We start from the raw sequence: 17960 nt of genomic DNA, 5'->3' as shown, positions 1-17960 counted from the left end.
TCAACCCCCAGAGCCACCTGTACCCACCTCCCTCAACAGGGACCCCCAGAGCCACCTATACACCCCTCTCCCTCAACCCCCAGAGCCACCTGTACCCACCTCCCTCAACAGGGACCCCCAGAGCCACCGATACACCCCTCTCACTCAACAGGAACCCCCCAGAGCCACGGATTCACCCCTCTCACTCAACAGGGACCCCCCAGAGCCACCGATACAGCCCTCTCACTCAACAGGGACCCCCAGAGCCACCTTTACCCGCCTCCCTCAAAAGGGACCCCCAGAGCCACCGATACACCCCTCTCACTCAACCCCCAGAGCCACCTGTACCCACCTCCCTCAACAGGGACCCCCAGAGCCACCGATACACCCCTCTCCCTCAAACCCCAGAGCCACCTGTACCCACCTCCCTCAACAGGGACCCTCAGAGCCACCGATACAGCCCTCTCACTCAACAGGGACCCCCAGAGCCACCGATACACCCCTCTCACTCAACCCCCAGAGCCACCGATACACCCCTCTCCCTCAATCCCCAAGCCACCGATACACCCCTCTCACTCAACCCCCAGAGCCACCGATACACCCCTCTCACTCAACAGGAACCCCCAGAGCCACCGATACAGCCCTCTCACTCAACAGGAACCCCCAGAGCCACCGATACAGCCCTCTCTCTCAACAGGGACCCCCAGAGCCAACTGTACCCACCTCACTCAACAGGGACCCCCCAGAGCCATCAATACACCCCTCTCCCTCAACAGGAATCCCCAAGCCACCGATACACCCCTCTCACTCAACCCCCAGAGCCACCGATACACCCTCTCACTCAACCCCCAGAGCCACCGATACAGCCCTCTCACTCAACCCCCAGAGCCACCGTTACACCCCTCTCACTCAACAGGGACCCCCAGAGCCAACTGTACCCACCTCACTCAACAGGAATCCCCAGAGCCACCTGTACCCACCTCCCTCAACAGGGACCCCCCAGAGCCATCAATACACCCCTCTCACTCAACAGGAATCCCCAAGCCACCGATACACCCCTCTCACTCAACCCCCAGAGCCATCAATACACCCCTCTCACTCAACAGGGACCCCCCAGAGCCACCGATACACCACTCTCCCTCAACAGGAATCCCCAAGCCACCGATACACCCCTCTCACTCAACCCCAAGAGCCACCGATACACCCCTCTCACTCACAGGGACCCCCAGAGCCACCAATACACCCCTCTCCCTCAACCCCCAGATCCACCGATACACCCCTCTCCCTCAACAGGAATCCCCAGAGCCACCGATACACCCCTCTCACTCAACCCCCAGAGCCACCGATACACCCCTCTCACTCACAGGGACCCCCAGAGCCACCGATACACCCCTCTCCCCCAACCCCCAGAGCCACCGATACACCCCTCTCACTCAACCCCCAGAGCCACCGATACACCCCTCTCACTCAACAGGGACCCCCAGAGCCACCGATACACCCCTCTCACTTAACCCCCAGAGCCACCGATACACCCCTCTCACTCAACAGGGACCCCCAGAGCCACCGATACACCCCCTGTCACAACAGGAACCCCCAAAGTTACCTATTTACATTGCTCTCTCACGAGGAACCGCTAAAGCCACCTATGTACCCCCTCCATCACCAGGAACCCCCAGAGTCACTAATATAACCCGGTGGGTTTCAGGTACACCTGATGGACGGGATGAATGAGCTGGAGTTCTGCAGGAAGGATTTATTCACAGACAACAGGCACAGAAAACCACTTACCTCCAGATTAATGAACACGGCCTCCATCTCCTGGGCAGTCAGTACAGCCTTCAATGGGATCATGTAATTCTGTAACCGGCACATATACAACGGCATAAACACAGGCAGGTCAAACTATCAAGAATCATGGGCGATGGGTTCAAATCCCCCTGCAGCAATTTGTTCAGAATCGAGGACAGCAACAACAGTCCTGTACTGAGGGAGTGCTGCACTGTCAGAGGGTCAGTACTGAGGGAGTGCTGCACTGTCAGAGGGTCAGTACTGAGGGAGTGCTGCACTGTCAGAGGGTCAGTACTGAGGGAGTGCCACACTGTCAGAGGGTCAGTACTGAGGGAGTGCCGCACTGTCAGAGGGTCAGTACTGAGGGAGTGCCGCACTGTCAGAGGGTCAGTACTGAGGGAGTGCCGCACTGTCAGAGGGTCAGTACTGAGGGAGTGCCGCACTGTCGGATGGTCAGTACTGAGGGTGTGCTGCACTGTCAGAGGGTCAGTACTGAGGGAGCACCGCACTGTCAGAGGGTCAGTACCGAGGGAGTGCCGCACAGTCAGAGGGTCAGTACCGAGGGAGTGCCGCACTGTCAGAGGGTCAGTACCGAGGGAGTGCTGCACTGTCAGAGGGTCAGTACTGAGGGAATGCCGCACTGCCAGAGGGTCAGTAGTGAGGGGGTGCCGCACTGTCAGAGGGTCAATACTGAGGGAGTGCCGCACTGTCAGAGGGTCAGTACTGAGGGAGTGCTGCACTGTCAGAGGGTCAGTACTGAGGGAATGCCGCACTGTCAGAGGGTCAATACTGAGGGAGTGCCGCACTGTCAGAGGGTCAGTAGTGAGGGGGTGCCGCACTGTCAGGGTCAATAGTGAGGGAGTGCCGCACTGTCAGAGGGTCAATATTGAGGGAGGGACGGATGCTAGAGTTTGGGGGTAAGGGACGGATGTTAGGGTTTGGGGTAAGGGACAGATGTTAGGGTTTGGTGTAAGGGACGGATGTTAGAGTTGGGCTGGGGTAAGGGGCGGATGTTAGGGTTTGGGGTAAGGGACGGATGTTAGGGTTTGGGGTAAGGGACGGATGTTAGGGTTTGGGGTAAGGGACGGATGTTAGAGTTGGGCTGGGGTAAGGGACGGATGTTAGGGTTGGGGGTAAGGGGCGGATGTTAGAGTTGGGCTGGGGTAAGGGACGGATGTTAGAGTTGGGCTGGGGTAAGGGACGGATGTTAGGGTTGGGGGTAAGGGGCGGATGTTAGAGTTTGGGGTAAGGGGCGGATGTTAGGGTTTGGGGTAAGGGACGGATTTTAGAGTTGGGGGTAAGGGACGGATGTTAGAGTTTGGGGGTAAGGGACGGATGTTAGGGTTGAGCTGGGGTAAGGGGCGGATGTTAGAGTTTGGGGTAAGGGACGGATGTTAGGGTTGGGGGTAAGGGACGGATGTTAGGGTTGGGCTGGGGTAAGGGGCGGATGTTAGGGTTTGGGGTAAGGGACGGATGTTAGAGTTGGGGGTAAGGGACGGATGTTAGGGTTGAGCTGGGGTAAGGGATGGATGTTAAGAGTTTGGGGTAAGGGACGGATGTTAGGGTTTGGGGTAAGGGACGGAGTTAGAGTTTGGGGTAGGGGACGGATGTTAGGGTTTGGGGTAAGGGACGGATGTTAGAGTTTGGGGTAGGGGACGGATGTTAGGGTTGGGGGTAATGGACGGATGTTAGAGTTTGGGGTAGGGGACGGATGTTAGAGTTGGGGATAAGGGACGGATGTTAGGGTTGGGGGTAATGGACGGATGTTAGAGTTTGGGGTAGGGGACGGATGTTAGGGTTGGGCTGGGGTAAGGGACGGATGTTAGGGTTGGGGGTAATGGACGGATGTTAGAGTTTGGGGTAGGGGACGGATGTTAGAGTTTGGGGTAGGGGACGGATGTTAGAGTTGGGGGTAAGGGACGGATGTTAGGGTTGGGGGTAATGGACGGATGTTAGAGTTTGGGGTAGGGGACGGATGTTAGGGTTGGGGGTAAGGGGCGGATGTTAGGGTTGAGCTGGGGTAAGGGGCGGATGTTAGGGTTGGGGGTAAGGGGCGGATGTTAGAGTTTGGGGGTAATGGACGGATGTTAGGGTTGGGAGTAAGGGGCGGATGTTAGGGTTGAGCTGGGATAAGGGGCGGATGTTAGAGTTTGGGGTAGGGGACGGATGTTAGGGTTGGGGGTAAAGGGCGGATGTTAGAGTTTGGGGGTAATGGACGGATGTTAGGGTTGGGGGTAAGGGGCGGATGTTAGAGTTGGGGGTAAGGGACGGATGTTAGGGTTGAGCTGGGATAAGGGGCGGATGTTAGAGTTTGGGGTAGGGGACGGATGTTAGGGTTGAGCTGGGATAAGGGGCGGATGTTAGAGTTTGGGGTAAGGGGCGGATGTTAGGGTTGGGGATAATGGACGGATGTTAGAGTTTGGGGTAGGGGACGGATGTTAGGGTTGGGCTGGGGTAAGGGACGGATGTTAGAGTTTGGGGTAAGGGACGGATGTTAGGGTTGGGGGTAATGGACGGATGTTAGAGTTTGGGGTAGGGGACGGATGTTAGGGTTGGGGGTAATGGACGGATGTTAGAGTTTGGGGTAGGGGACGGATGTTAGAGTTTGGGGTAGGGGACTGACCTTCTCAATGTCCTCCAGTGTTTTGTAATACTTGGCTTCTGTTTCTTGGATTTCGAGCAGGCAGCAATTCCTCTTATCGTCCTCGGTCATTCCCAACTTCTGTTAAAGATACAGAGACCAGAGCGTCATTGCAGCATTGACCATGTGTGAGCGTGGGGGTGAGGGAGACAGGGTGAGGTGCAGAGCGGAGTGGAGTTGTGTCAAGAGGCAATGGCCCCTTGGAGATCGAATAGGAGGGCTGGGGGCGGCCTGGGGGAGGGCTGGGGGCGGCCTGGGGGAGGGCTGGGGGCGGCCTGGGGGAGGGATGGGCTCTTCTCCATCTCCGAGGACTGGAGAATTGCTAATGTTCCTTTGTTTAAGAAGGGTAGCAAGGATAATCCAGGTAATTACAGGCTGGTGAGCCTTACGTCAGTGGTAGGGAAATTACTGGAGAGAATTCTTCGAGACAGGATTTACTCCCATTTGGAAATAAGTGAAAGTATTAGCGAGAGGCAGCACGGTTTTGTGAATGGGAGGTCGAGTTGCACTAACTTGATCGAGTTTTTCAAGGAAGTGACGAAGATGATTGATGCAGGTAGGGCAGTGTATGTTGTCTACATGGACTTCAGTAAGGCCTTTGATAAGGTCACTCATGGCAGACTGGTACAGAAGGTGAAGTCTCAGTGAGCTGGTAAGATGGATACAGAACTGGGTCAGTCATAGAAGGCAAAGAGTAGCAATGGAAGGGTGTGTTTCTGATTGGAGGGCTGTGACTAGTGGTGTTCCGCAGGGATCAGTGCTGGGACCTCTGCTGTTTGTACTATATATAAATGATTGGAAGGAAAATATAACTGGTCTGATTAGTATGTTTGCGGACGACACAAAGGTTAATAGAATTGCGGATAACAATGAGGACTGTCAGAGGATAGAGCAGGATTTAGATCGGTGAGTGACTTGGGCGAAGAGATGGCAGATGGAATTTATGTGAGGTAATGCACTTTGGAAGGTCTAATGCAGGTGGGAAGTACAGAATAAATGGCAGAACCTGAAAGAGTATAGACAGACAGTGGGATCTGGGTATACAGGTCCACAGGTCACTGAAAGGGGCAACGCAGGTGGTTAAGGTAGTCAAGCAGGCATACGGCATGCTTGCCTTCATCGGCCCAGGGAATTAAGTATAAAAATTGCAAGTCATCCTGCAGCTGTATAGAACCTTAGTTAGGCCACACTTGGGAGCATGTCAAGAGGCATTGGCCCCTTGGAGATTGTTCAATTCTGGTCGCCACACTACCAGAAGGATGTGGAGGCTTTAGAGAGGGTGCAGAAGAGATTTACCAGGATGTTGCCTGGTATGGAGGGCATTAGCTATGAGGAGCGATTGGATAAACTTGGTTTGTTCTCACTGGAACGACGGAGGTTGAGCGCGACCTGATAGAGGTCTACAAAATTATGAGGGGCATGGACAGAGTGGACAGAGTCAGAGGCTTTTTCCCAGGGTAGAAGGGTCAATTACTAGGGGGCATAGGTTTAAGGTGCGAGGAGCAAGGTTTAGAGGAGATGTACGAGGCAAGTTTTTTAGACAGAGGGTAGTGGGTGCCTGGAACCCGCTGCTGGAGGAGGTGGTGGAAAGAGCGAGGATTGTTATGTTTAAGGGGCATCTTGACAAATACACAAATAGGATGGGAATAGAGGGATACGGACCCAGGAAGTGTGGAAGATTTTAGTTTAGACGGGCAGCATGGTCGCCGCAGGATTGGAGGGCCGAAGGGCCTGTTCCTGTGCTGTACCTTTCTTTGTTCTTTGAGTGTCCAGGGGCTGATGGTCACAACATTTCAGAGATACAGGACGCGATTCTCCGCTGCCCACGACAGGTCGGAGAATAGCGGGAGGGCCTTCCCGACAATTTTCACGCCCTCCCGCTATTCTCCCCCCCTCCACGGCCGCCCCACGACACGAGTCGCTGCTCGCCGTTTTTTACGACGAACAGCGATTCTCCCCAGGCCGATGGGCCGAGTTCCCAGGCCTTTACGGCCGTTTTCACGAACGCGATCACACCTGCTCTCACCGTTCGTGAAAACGGCCGCAAAGTGCCGTCCCGGACAACCATGGCACCGATTGGCACGAGCCTGTGATCGGTGGGCACCGATCGCGGGCAGCGGGTCCGATACCCGCGCACTATTTGTACTTCCGCCGCCCCGCAGGATCAGTCCACAGGGCAGCTGAGGGGCATGACGGCCCGCGCATGTGCGGGTTTGACGCGTCTGCGTGATGACGTCATCCATGCATCCAACCCACGCATGCGCGGCTGACGTCATCGTGCGCGTCAGCCAGCGTGACGCTTGGCGCGCGGACTTAGCGACAGTCGCTAAGCCCGCGATGCCATGCTTCACGGGGCCCCGCTGCTAGCCCCGCCCGGGGGGGAGAATCAGATCCTGGGAGGGGGCGCGGAGGCTGCCGTGAAACACGGCCAGTTTCACGGCAGCCTTTACGACTCGCCGCATTTGCGGAGAATCGCGCCCACAGTCTATACACCAATTTAAAATAAACCATTGAAGTCATCGAGAAGCGAATGTGCCACACAATTCTGACATGAGCAGGGGTTTGAATGGGTGTGAATACGGGTGTGTGGGGTTGTGGGCAGGTGCAGGCGGGCGAGGGTGGGTGAGGGGGGCTGAGGGGGGGAAGAGGGATGGTGAGGGGGAGGTGAGAGTGGGTGAGGGGGAAGAGGGAGGGTGAGGGTGAGTGAGGGTGAGGGAGGGTGAGGAAGGGTGAGGGAGGGTGAGGGAGGTGAGGGAGGGAGAAGGTGGGTGAGGGTGGGCGAGGAGGGTGAGGGAAGGCGAGGGTGGAGGAGGGGGCTGAGGATGGATCAGGGATGGATTAGGGGGTAAGAGTAGGTGAGGGGGTGAGGGAGGGTGAAGGTGGGTGAGAGTGGGAGAGGGGGTTGAGGGTGGGTGAGGGGGGGTGAGGGTGGGTGGGGGGTGAGGGAGGGGGTTGAGGGAGGTTGACGGGGTGAGGTTGGGTGGAGGGGTGAGGGAGGGTGGGTGAGGGAGGGTGAGGGGGGTGAGGGAGGGTGAGGGGGGTGAGGGAGGGTGAGGGGGGTGAGGGAGGGTGAGGGGGGTGAGGGAGGGTGAGGGAGGGGGAGAGGAGGAGAGGAGGGGGTGAGGGAGGGTGAGGGGGTGAGGGGGTGAGGGGGGGGTGAGGGAGGGTGAGGGGGTGAGGGAGGGTGAGGGGGTGAGGGTGTGTGAGGGGTGAGGGTGGTGAGGGTGGGTGAGGTTGGGTGAGGGGGTGAGGTTGGGTGAGGGAGGGTGAGGGTGGGTGAGGGAGGGTGAGGGGGTGAGGTGGGTGAGGGGGTGAGGTGGGTGAGGGAGGGGGTGAGGGAGGGTGAGGGAGTGGGTGCGGGTGGGTGAGAGGGTGAGGGTGGGTGAAGGAAGGGGTGAGGGAGGGTGAGGGAGGGGGTGAGGGAGGGTGAGGGAGGGGGTGAGGGTGGGTGGGGGTGAGGGTGGGTGATGGGGGTGAGGGGGGTGAGGGTGGGTGAGGGTGGGTGAGGGAGGGAGGGGTGAGGAGGGGGTGAAGGGGGGTGAGGGTGGGGGTGAGGGTGGGTGAGGGGGGTGAGGGAGTGGGTGGGGGGTGAGGAGGGAGTGATGGTGGGTGAGAGGGGGGTGAGGGTGGGTGAGAGGGGTGTGTGGGGGGTGAGGGTGGGGGTGAGGGTGATGGGGTGTGAGGGTGGGTGAGGGGGAGGGTGTGGGTGAGGGGGGGTGAGGAGGGGGTGACGGTAGTGAGGAGGGTGTGAGGGTGGGGTGAGGGGGCCTGAGGGTGGGTGAGGAGGGGGTGAGGGAGGGGGTGGGGGTGAGGAGGGTGTGATGGTGGGTGAGAGGGGCTGAGGGTGGGTGAGGGGTGTGAGGGTGGGTGTGAGGGTGGTGGGGTGTGAGGGTGGGTGAGGGTGGGTGAGGGTGGGTGAGGGGGTTGTGGGGGGGTGAGGGGGTGTGAGGGTGGGTGAGGGGGTGGGTGAGGGTGGGGTGAGGGTGGGTGAGGGGGTGTGAGGGTGGGTTAAGGTGGGTGAGGGTGGGTGAGGGGTGTGAGGGTGGGGGTGAGGGTGGTGGGGTGTGAGGGTGGGTTAGGGTGGGTGAGGGGGTGTGGGAGGGTGAGGGGGTGTGAGGGTGGGTGAAGGTGGGTGAGAGTGGGAGAGGGGGTTGAGGGTGGGTGAGGGGGGGTGAGGGTGGGTGGGGGGTGAGGGAGGGGGTTGAGGGAGGTTGACGGGGTGAGGTGAGGGTGTGAGGGGGGGTGAGGAGGGTGTGAGGGGGGTGAGGGAGGGGGTGGGGGTGAGGAGGGGGTGAGGGTGGGGGTGAGGGTGGTGAGGGTGGTGAGGGTGGGTGAGGGGGGGTGAGGGAGGGGGTGGGGTGGTGAGGAGGGTGTGATGGTGGGTGAGGGGGGTGTGGGGGGTGGGTGAGGGGGTGAGGGTGGGTGAGGGGGGGTGAGGGGGGTGAGGGTGGGTGAAGGTGGGTGAGGGTGGGTGAGGGGTGTGAGGGTGGGGGTGAGGGTGGTGGGGTGTGAGGGTGGGTGAGGGTGGGTGAGGGGGTGTGGGGGGGTGAGGGGGTGTGAGGGTGGGTGAAGGTGGGTGAGAGTGGGAGAGGGGGTTGAGGGTGGGTGAGGGGGGGTGAGGGTGGGGGGGGGGGGAGGGAGGGGGTTGAGGGAGGTTGACGGGGTGAGGTGAGGGTGTGAGGGGGGGTGAGGAGGGTGTGAGGGGGTGAGGGGGGTGAGGGAGGGGGTGGGGGTGAGGAGGGGGTGAGGGTGGGGTGAGGGTGGTGAGGGTGGTGAGGGTGGGTGATGGGGGTGAGGGGGGTGAGGGTGGGTGAGGGTGGGTGAGGGAGGGAGGGGTGAGGAGGGGGTGAAGGGGGGGTGAGGGTGGGGGTGAGGGTGGGTGAGGGGGGTGAGGGAGTGTGTGGGGGGTGAGGAGGGAGTGATGGTGGGTGAGAGGGGGGTGAGGGTAGGTGAGAGGGGGGTGAGGGTGGGTGAGAGGGGTGTGTGGGGGGTGAGGGTGGGGGTGAGGGTGATGGGGTGTGAGGGTGGGTGAGGGGGAGGGTGGGTGAGGGGGGTGAGGAGGGGGTGGGGGGTGAGGAGGGTGTGAGGGTGGGGTGAGGGGGCCTGAGGGTGGGTGAGGAGGGGGTGAGGGAGGGGGTGGGGGGTGAGGAGGGTGTGATGGTGGGTGAGAGGGGCTGAGGGTGGGTGAGGGGTGTGAGGGTGGGTGTGAGGGTGGTGGGGTGTGAGGGTGGGTGAGGGTGGGTGAGGGTGGGTGAGGGGGTTGTGGGGGGGTGTGGGGGTGTGAGGGTGGGTGAGGGGGTGGGTGAGGGTGGGGTGAGGGTGGGTGAGGGGGTGTGAGGGTGGGTTAAGGTGGGTGAGGGTGGGTGAGGGGTGTGAGGGTGGGGGTGAGGGTGGTGGGGTGTGAGGGTGGGTGAGGGTGGGTGAGGGGGTGTGGGGGGTGAGGGGGTGTGAGGGTGGGTGAAGGTGGGTGAGAGTGGGAGAGGGGGTTGAGGGTGAGTGAGGGGGGGTGAGTGAGGGGGGGTGAGGGTGGGTGGGGGGTGAGGGAGGGGGTTGAGGGAGGTTGACGGGGTGAGGTGAGGGTGTGAGGGGGGGTGAGGAGGGTGTGAGGGGGGTGAGGGAGGGGGTGGGGGTGAGGAGGGGGTGAGGGTGGGGGTGAGGGTGTGTGAGGGTGGTGAGGGTGGGTGAGGGGGGGTGAGGGTGGGTGAGGGGGGGTGAGGGAGGGGGTGGGTGGTGAGGAGGGTTGTGATGGTGGGTGAGGGGGGTGTGGGGGGTGGGTGAGGGGGGTGAGGGTGGGTGAGGGGGGGTGAGGGGGGGTGAGGGTGAGTGAGGGTGGGTGAGGGTGGGTGAGGGGTGTGAGGGTGGGGGTGAGGGTGGTGGGGTGTGAGGGTGGGTGAGGGTGGGTGAGGGGGTGGGGGGGGTGAGGGGGTGTGAGGGTGGGTGAGGGTGGGTGAGAGTGGGAGAGGGGGTTGAGGGTGGGTGAGGGGGGGTGAGGGTGGGTGGGGGGTGAGGGCGGGGGTTGAGGGAGGTTGACGGGGTGAGGTGAGGGTGTGAGGGGGGGTGAGGAGGGTGTGAGGGGGTGAGGGGGGTGAGGGAGGGGGTGGGGGTGAGGGGGGGGTGAGGAGGGGGTGAGGGTGGGGGTGAGGGTGGGTGAGGGGGGGTGAGGGGGGGTGAGGGGGGGTGAGGGGGGTGAGGGTGGGTGAGGGGGAGGTGAGGGGGTGAGGGTGGGTGAGGGGGGTGAGGGGGGTGAGGGAGGGGGTGGGGGGTGAGGGAGGGGGTGGGGGGTGAGGGAGGGGGTGGGGGGTGAGGAGGATGTGATGGTGGGTGAGAGGGGGTGAGGGTGGGTGAGGGGGGTGTGGGGGGGTGAGGGTGGGTGAGGGGGGTGCGAGGGCGGGGGTGAGGGTGGTGGGGTGTGAGGGTGGGTGAGGGGGAGGTGAGGGGGAGGTGAGGGGGGGTGAGGGTGGTGGGGTGTGAGGGTGGGTGAGGGGTGGGTGAGGGTGGGTGAGGGTGGGTGAGGGTGGGTGAGGGTGGTGGGGTGTGAGGGTGGGTGAGGGGGAGGTGAGGGGGAGGTGAGGGGGGGTGAGGGTGGGTGAGGGGGTGTGAGGGTGGGTGAGGGTGGGTGAGGGGGGGGTGAGGGTGGGTGGGTGTGAGGGTGGGTGAGGGGGGTGTGAGGGTGGGTGAGGGTGGGTGAGGGGGGTGTGGGGGTGTGAGGGTGGGGGTGAGGGGGGGTGAGGGTGGGTGAGGGTGGGTGAGGGTGGTGGGGGTGAGGGTGGGTGAGGGGTGTGTGAGGGTGGGTGAGGGTGGGTGAGGGTGGGTGAGGGTGTGTGAGGGTGGGTGAGGGGTGTGTGAGGGTGGGTGAGGGGGGGTGAGGGTGGGTGAGGGTGGTGGGGTGTGAGGGTGGGTGAGGGGGAGGTGAGGGGGAGGTGAGGGGGGGTGAGGGTGGGTGAGGGGGGTGTGAGGGTGGGTGAGGGTGGGTGAGGGGGGGGTGAGGGTGGGTGGGTGTGAGGGTGGGTGAGGGGGGTGTGAGGGTGGGTGAGGGTGGGTGAGGGGGGTGTGGGGGTGTGAGGGTGGGGGTGAGGGGGGGGTGAGGGTGGGTGAGGGGGGGTGAGGGGGGGTGAGGGGGGTGAGGGTGGGGGTGAGGGTGGGGGTGAGGGTGGTGGGGTGTGAGGGTGGGTGAGGGGGGTGAGGGGGGTGAGGGGTGAGGAGGGTGTGAGGGTGGGGGTGAGGGTGGTGGGGTGTGAGGGTGGGGGTGAGGGGCGTGAGGGGGGGGTGAGGGTGGGTGAGGGGGGGTGAGGGTGGGTGAGGGGGGGGTGAGGGTGGGTGAGGGTGGTGAGGGTGGGTGAGGGGGTGGTGAGGGTGGGTGAGGGGGGTGTGGGGGGGGTGAGGGTGGGGGTGAGGGGGGGGTGAGGGTGGGTGAGGGTGGGTGAGGGTGGGTGAGAGGGGTGTGGGGGTGTGAGGGTGAGGGGGGGGTGAGGGGGGGTGAGGGGGGTGAGGGTGGGTGAGGGGGGTGAGGGGGGTGAGGGTGGGGGTGAGGGTGGGGGTGAGGGTGGTGGGGTGTGAGGGTGGGTGAGGGGGGTGAGGGGGGGAGAGGGGTGAGGAGGGTGTGAGGGTGGGGGTGAGGGTGGTGGGGTGTGAGGGTGGGTGAGGGGGGTGAGGGGGGGTGAGGGTGGGTGAGGGTGGGTGAGGGGGGGGTGAGGGTGGGTGAGGGGGGTGAGGGTGGGTGAGGGGGTGGTGAGGGTGGGTGAGGGGGGTGTGGGGGGGTGAGGGTGGGGGTGAGGGTGGGGGTGAGGGGGGGTGAGGGGGGTGAGGGTGGGTGAGGGGTGTGAGGGTGGGTGAGGGGGGTGAGGGTGGGGGTGAGGGGGGGATTGTGTGCCTTACCTGGATGTATCGAATCTGCAGCATCAGAGACATAAAGAGCTTCAGTGAGTGAACAGCAGAAACAGAAACGAACGCAGTCTGACAATCTCACGCCACACACACCGTCTGCACGTCCAACACTGGGCACTTCACACGTTTGAAATGCACAATTTAAACTGCATTAGAAATTCTGGGCGTAAACAAACTAAATCTTTATAAAATGTATTCCTTCACAGGGAGTGAGTACTGGGAGCTGCCAAGATTTTTTTGCCCTTCAGAAGGTGGAGGTGAGCTGCTGTCATGAACCGTTGCAGTCCACTACCTCAGTACTGACCCTCTGACAGTGCGGCACTCCCTCAGTACTGACCCTCTGACAGTGCGGCACTCCCTCAGTACTGACCCTCTGACAGTGCAGTACTCCCTCAGTACTGACCCTCTGACAGTGCGGCACTCCCTCAGTACTGACCCTCTGACAGTGCGGCACTCCCTCAGTACTGACCCTCTGGCAGTGCAGCACTCCCTCAGTACTGACCCTCTGACAGTGCGGCACTCCCTCAGTACTGACCCTCTGACAGTGCGGCACTCCCTCAGTACTGACCCTCTGACAGTGCAGCACCCCCTCAGTACTGACCCTCTGACAGTGCGGCACTCCCTCAGTACTGACCCTCTGACAGTGCAGCACTCCCTCAGTACTGACCCTCTGACAGTGCAGTACTCCCTCAGTACTGACCCTCTGACAGTGCGGCACTCCCTCAGTACTGACCCTCTGACAGTGCGGCACTCCCTCAGTACTGACCCTCTGACAGTGCAGCACTCCCTCAGTACTGACCCTCTGACAGTGCAGCACTCCCTCAGTACTGACCCTCTGACAGTGCGGCACTCCCTCAGTACTGACCCTCTGACAGTGCAGCACTCCCTCAGTACTGACCCTCTGACAGTGCGGCACTCCCTCAGTACTGACCCTCTGACAGTGCAGCACCCCCTCAGTACTGACCCTCTGACAGTGCGGCATTCCCTCAGTACTGACCCTCTGACAGTACGGCACTCCCTCAGTACTGACCCTCTGACAGTGCGGCATTCCCTCAGTACTGACCCTCTGACAGTGCGGCACTCCCTCAGTACTGACCCTCTGACAGTGCAGCACTCCCTCAGTACTGACCCTCTGACAGTGCGGCATTCCCTCAGTACTGACCCTCTGACAGTGCGGCACTCCCTCAGTACTGACCCTCTGACAGTACGGCACTCCCTCAGTACTGACCCTCTGACAGTGCGGCATTCCCTCAGTACTGACCCTCTGACAGTGCGGCGCTCCCTCAGTACTGACCCTCTGACAGTGCGGCACTCCCTCAGTACTGACCCTCTGACAGTGCAGCACTCCCTCAGTACTGACCCTCTGACAGTGCGGCTCTCCCTCAGTACTGACCCTCTGACAGTGCGGCACTCCCTCAGTACTGACCCTCTGACAGTGAGGCACTCCCTCAGTACTGACCCTCTGACAGTGCGGCACTCCCTCAGTACTGACCCTCTGACAGTGCGGCACTCACTCGTACTGACCCTCTGACAGTGCGGCACTCCCTCAGTCCTGACCCTCTGACAGTGAGGCACTCCCTCAGTACTGACCCTCTGACAGTGCGGCACTCCCTCAGTACTGACCCTCTGACAGTGCAGCACTCCCTCAGTACTGACCCTCTGACAGTGCGGCACTCCCTCAGTACTGACCCTCTGACAGTGCGGCACTCCCGCAGTACTGACCCTCTGACAGTGCAGCACTCCCTCAGTACTGACCCTCTGACAGTGCGGCACTCCCTCAGTACTGACCCTCTGACAGTGCAGCACTCCCTCAGTACTGACCCTCTGACAGTGCAGCACTCCCTCAGTACTGACCCTCTGACAGTGCGGCACTCCCTCAGTACTGACCCTCTGACAGTGCAGTACACCCTCAGTACTGACCCTCTGACAGTGCAGCACTCCCTCAGTACTGACCCTCTGACAGTGCGGCACTCCCTCAGTACTGACCCTCTGACAGTGCAGCACCCCCTCAGTACTGACCCTCTGACAGTGCGGCACTCCCTCAGTACTGACCCTCTGACAGTGAGGCACTCCCTCAGTACTGACCCTCTGACAGTGCGGCACTCCCTCAGTACTGACCCTCTGACAGTGCGGCACTCACTCGTACTGACCCTCTGACAGTGCGGCACTCCCTCAGTCCTGACCCTCTGACAGTGAGGCACTCCCTCAGTACTGACCCTCTGACAGTGCGGCACTCCCTCAGTACTGACCCTCTGACAGTGCAGCACTCCCTCAGTACTGACCCTCTGACAGTGCGGCACTCCCTCAGTACTGACCCTCTGACAGTGCAGCACTCCCTCAGTACTGACCCTCTGACAGTGCAGCACTCCCTCAGTACTGACCCTCTGACAGTGCGGCACTCCCTCAGTACTGACCCTCTGACAGTGCAGCACTCCCTCAGTACTGACCCTCTGACAGTGCAGCACTCCCTCAGTACTGACCCTCTGACAGTGCGGCACTCCCTCAGTACTGACCCTCTGACAGTGCAGTACTCCCTCAGTACTGACCCTCTGACAGTGCGGCACTCCCTCAGTACTGACCCTCTGACAGTGCGGCACTCCCTCAGTACTGACCCTCTGACAGGGCAGCGCTGAACCAGTAGGTACACCCGCCGTGCTGTTAGAGGGAGTTCCAGAATTACACTTCACAGACGGCAAGATGGGAGAGAACAGAATAAAGGAGCAGGAAAGAGAGGGGTAGAGAGAAGAGAGAACGCAGGGAGGGCATAGAATATGGGGCGGGGGGAGAGAGGGGCTGGGAGGGGGCGAGAGAGCGACGGGCAGGGGCGAGAGAGCGACGGGCAGGGGGGAGAGAGCGACGGGCAGGGGGGAGAGAGCGACGGGCAGGGGGGAGAGAGCAATGGGCAGGGGGAGAGAGCGACGGGCAGGAGGAGAGGGGCTGGCAGGGGGGTTAGAGGGGCTGGCAGGAGGGTTAGAGGGGCTGGCAGTACACAAAGGGGCTGGCAGTACACAGAGGGGCAGGTACTGGAGAGAGGGGTAGGCAGTGGGGAGAGAGGAGGATAGTGGAGAGAAGGAAGGGCAGCGGAGATGGAGAGGAGAAGGGAAGGCGGGGGGAGAAGGGAGGGCAGAGACAGGAAGGGAGGGAGGGGAGGAAGGGAAGGAATGGAAGTGAGTGAGTGGAGGGGAGGGACCGGAGGTTGGGTGGAGGGTCAGAGTTGGCAGCAGAGTAATGGCTGCAGGATTACCCCCCTACAGCCTCCAGTGTGTGTATTGAAAGACAGACTGCAAGAGGAGGCTGCAAATGCAGCTCTCGGTGATGTGAGGGTGACACAAATTTTTGAGCATTTACCATCGGTTGCCGAGCTTCCACCTTGATAATGTCTTCATAAATATCATCACCGTCATCTTCACAGGGAACGCAGTCGTAGATTTCCTCTCCCAGATCATGCTCACTGGAAAAATAAAACAAGACAAAAAGATTGTGACCTGGAAAAGACCACAGATTGGGAGGGGGTCTGAGGTCTGTGTTGGGGTCCCACTCACACTGACTCTCACTGGGGTAGGGGTCCCACACACACTGACTCTCACTGGGGTACGGGTCCCACACACACTGACTCTCACTGGGGTACGGGTCCCACACACACTGACTCTCACTGGGGTACGGGTCCCACACACACTGACTCTCACTGGGGTACGGGTCCCACACACACTGACTCTCACTGGGGTACGGGTCCCACACACACTGACTCTCACTGGGGTACGGGTCCCACACACACTGACTCTCACTGGGGTACGGGTCCCACACACACTGACTCTCACTGGGGTACGGGTCCCACACACACTGACTCTCACTGGGGTACGGGTCCCACACACACTGACTCTCACTGGGGTACGGGTCCCACACACACTGACTCTCACTGGGGTACGGGTCCCACACCATACTGACTCTCACTGGGGTACGGGTCCCACACACACTGACTCTCACTGGGGTACGGGTCCACACACACTGACTCTCACTGGGTACGGGTCCCACACACACTGACTCTCACTGGGGTACGGGTCCCACACACACTGACTCTCACTGGGGTCCCACACACACTGACTCTCACTGGGTACGGGTCCCACACACACTGACTCTCACTGGGGTACGGGTCCCACACACACTGACTCTCACTGGGGTACGGGTCCCACACACACTGACTCTCACTGGGGTACGGGTCCCACACACACTGACTCTCACTGGGGTACGGGTCCCACACACACTGACTCTCACTGGGTTACGGGTCCCACACACACTGACTCTCACTGGGGTACGGGTCCCACACACACTGACTCTCACTGGGTTACGGGTCCCACACACACTGACTCTCACTGGGGTACGGGTCCCACACACACTGACTCTCACTGGGGTACGGGTCCCACACACACTGACTCTCACTGGGGTACGGGTCCCACACACACTGACTCTCCTGGGGTACGGGTCCCACACACACTGACTCTCACTGGGGTACGGGTCCCACACACACTGACTCTCACTGGGGTACGGGTCCCACACACACTGACTCTCACTGGGGTACGGGTCCCACACACACTGACTCTCACTGGGGTACGGGTCCCACACACACTGACTCTCACTGGGGTACGGGTCCCACACACACTGACTCTCACTGGGGTACGGGTCCCACACACACTGACTCTCACTGGGGTACGGGTCCCACACACACTGACTCTCACTGGGGTACGGGTCCCACACACACTGACTCTCACTGGGGTACGGGTCCCACACACACTGACTCTCACTGGGGTACGGGTCCCACACACACTGACTCTCACTGGGGTACGGGTCCCACACACACTGACTCTCACTGGGGTACGGGTCCCACACACACTGACTCTCACTGGGGTACGGGTCCCACACACACTGACTCTCACTGGGGTACGGGTCCCACACACACTGACTCTCACTGGGGTACGGGTCCCACACACACTGACTCTCACTGGGGTACGGGTCCCACACACACTGACTCTCACTGGGGTACGGGTCCCACACACACTGACTCTCACTGGGGTACGGGTCCCACACACACTGACTCTCACTGGGGTACGGGTCCCACACACACTGACTCTCACTGGGGTACGGGTCCCACACACACTGACTCTCACTGGGGTACGGGTCCCACACACACTGACTCTCACTGGGGTACGGGTCCCACACACACTGACTCTCACTGGGGTACGGGTCCCACACACACTGACTCTCACTGGGGTACGGGTCCCACACACACTGACCCTCACTGGGGTACGGGTCCCACACACACTGACTCTCACTGGGGTACGGGTCCCACACACACTGACTCTCACTGGGGTACGGGTCCCACACACACTGACTCTCACTGGGGTACGGGTCCCACACACACTGACTCTCACTGGAGTACGGGTCCCACACACACTGACTCTCACTGGGTTACGGGTCCCACACACACTGACTCTCACTGGGGTACGGGTCCCACACACACTGACTCTCACTGGGGTACGGGTCCCACACACACTAACTCTCACTGGGGTACGGGTCCCACACACACTGACTCTCACTGGGGTACGGGTCCCACACACACTGACTCTCACTGGGGTACGGGTCCCACACACACTGACTCTCACTGGGGTACGGG

The 17960-nt window shown here is 61.3% G+C and overlaps 2 protein-coding genes across 2 annotated transcripts in view; both read right to left on the bottom strand.

Moving 5' to 3' along the window:
- LOC119955542 (guanine nucleotide exchange factor VAV2-like) overlaps window positions 1-17960 on the bottom strand; it is a 250363-nt gene that overhangs the window by 109459 nt on the left and 122944 nt on the right. The window contains 4 exon segments of the mRNA XM_038781814.1: window positions 1768-1836; window positions 4391-4489; window positions 12284-12298; window positions 15641-15743. Coding sequence (XP_038637742.1) covers window positions 1768-1836; window positions 4391-4489; window positions 12284-12298; window positions 15641-15743 — 286 coding nt within the window.
- sardh (sarcosine dehydrogenase) overlaps window positions 1-17960 on the bottom strand; it is a 357516-nt gene that overhangs the window by 291654 nt on the left and 47902 nt on the right. The window lies entirely within an intron of this gene.

Source organism: Scyliorhinus canicula, chromosome 21 (assembly GCF_902713615.1).
Source record: "Scyliorhinus canicula chromosome 21, sScyCan1.1, whole genome shotgun sequence".
Classification (NCBI taxonomy): Eukaryota; Metazoa; Chordata; class Chondrichthyes; order Carcharhiniformes; family Scyliorhinidae; genus Scyliorhinus; species Scyliorhinus canicula.
Note: the sequence above shows the minus strand (reverse complement) of the source record. Positions and strands in the feature narration are given on the sequence as shown.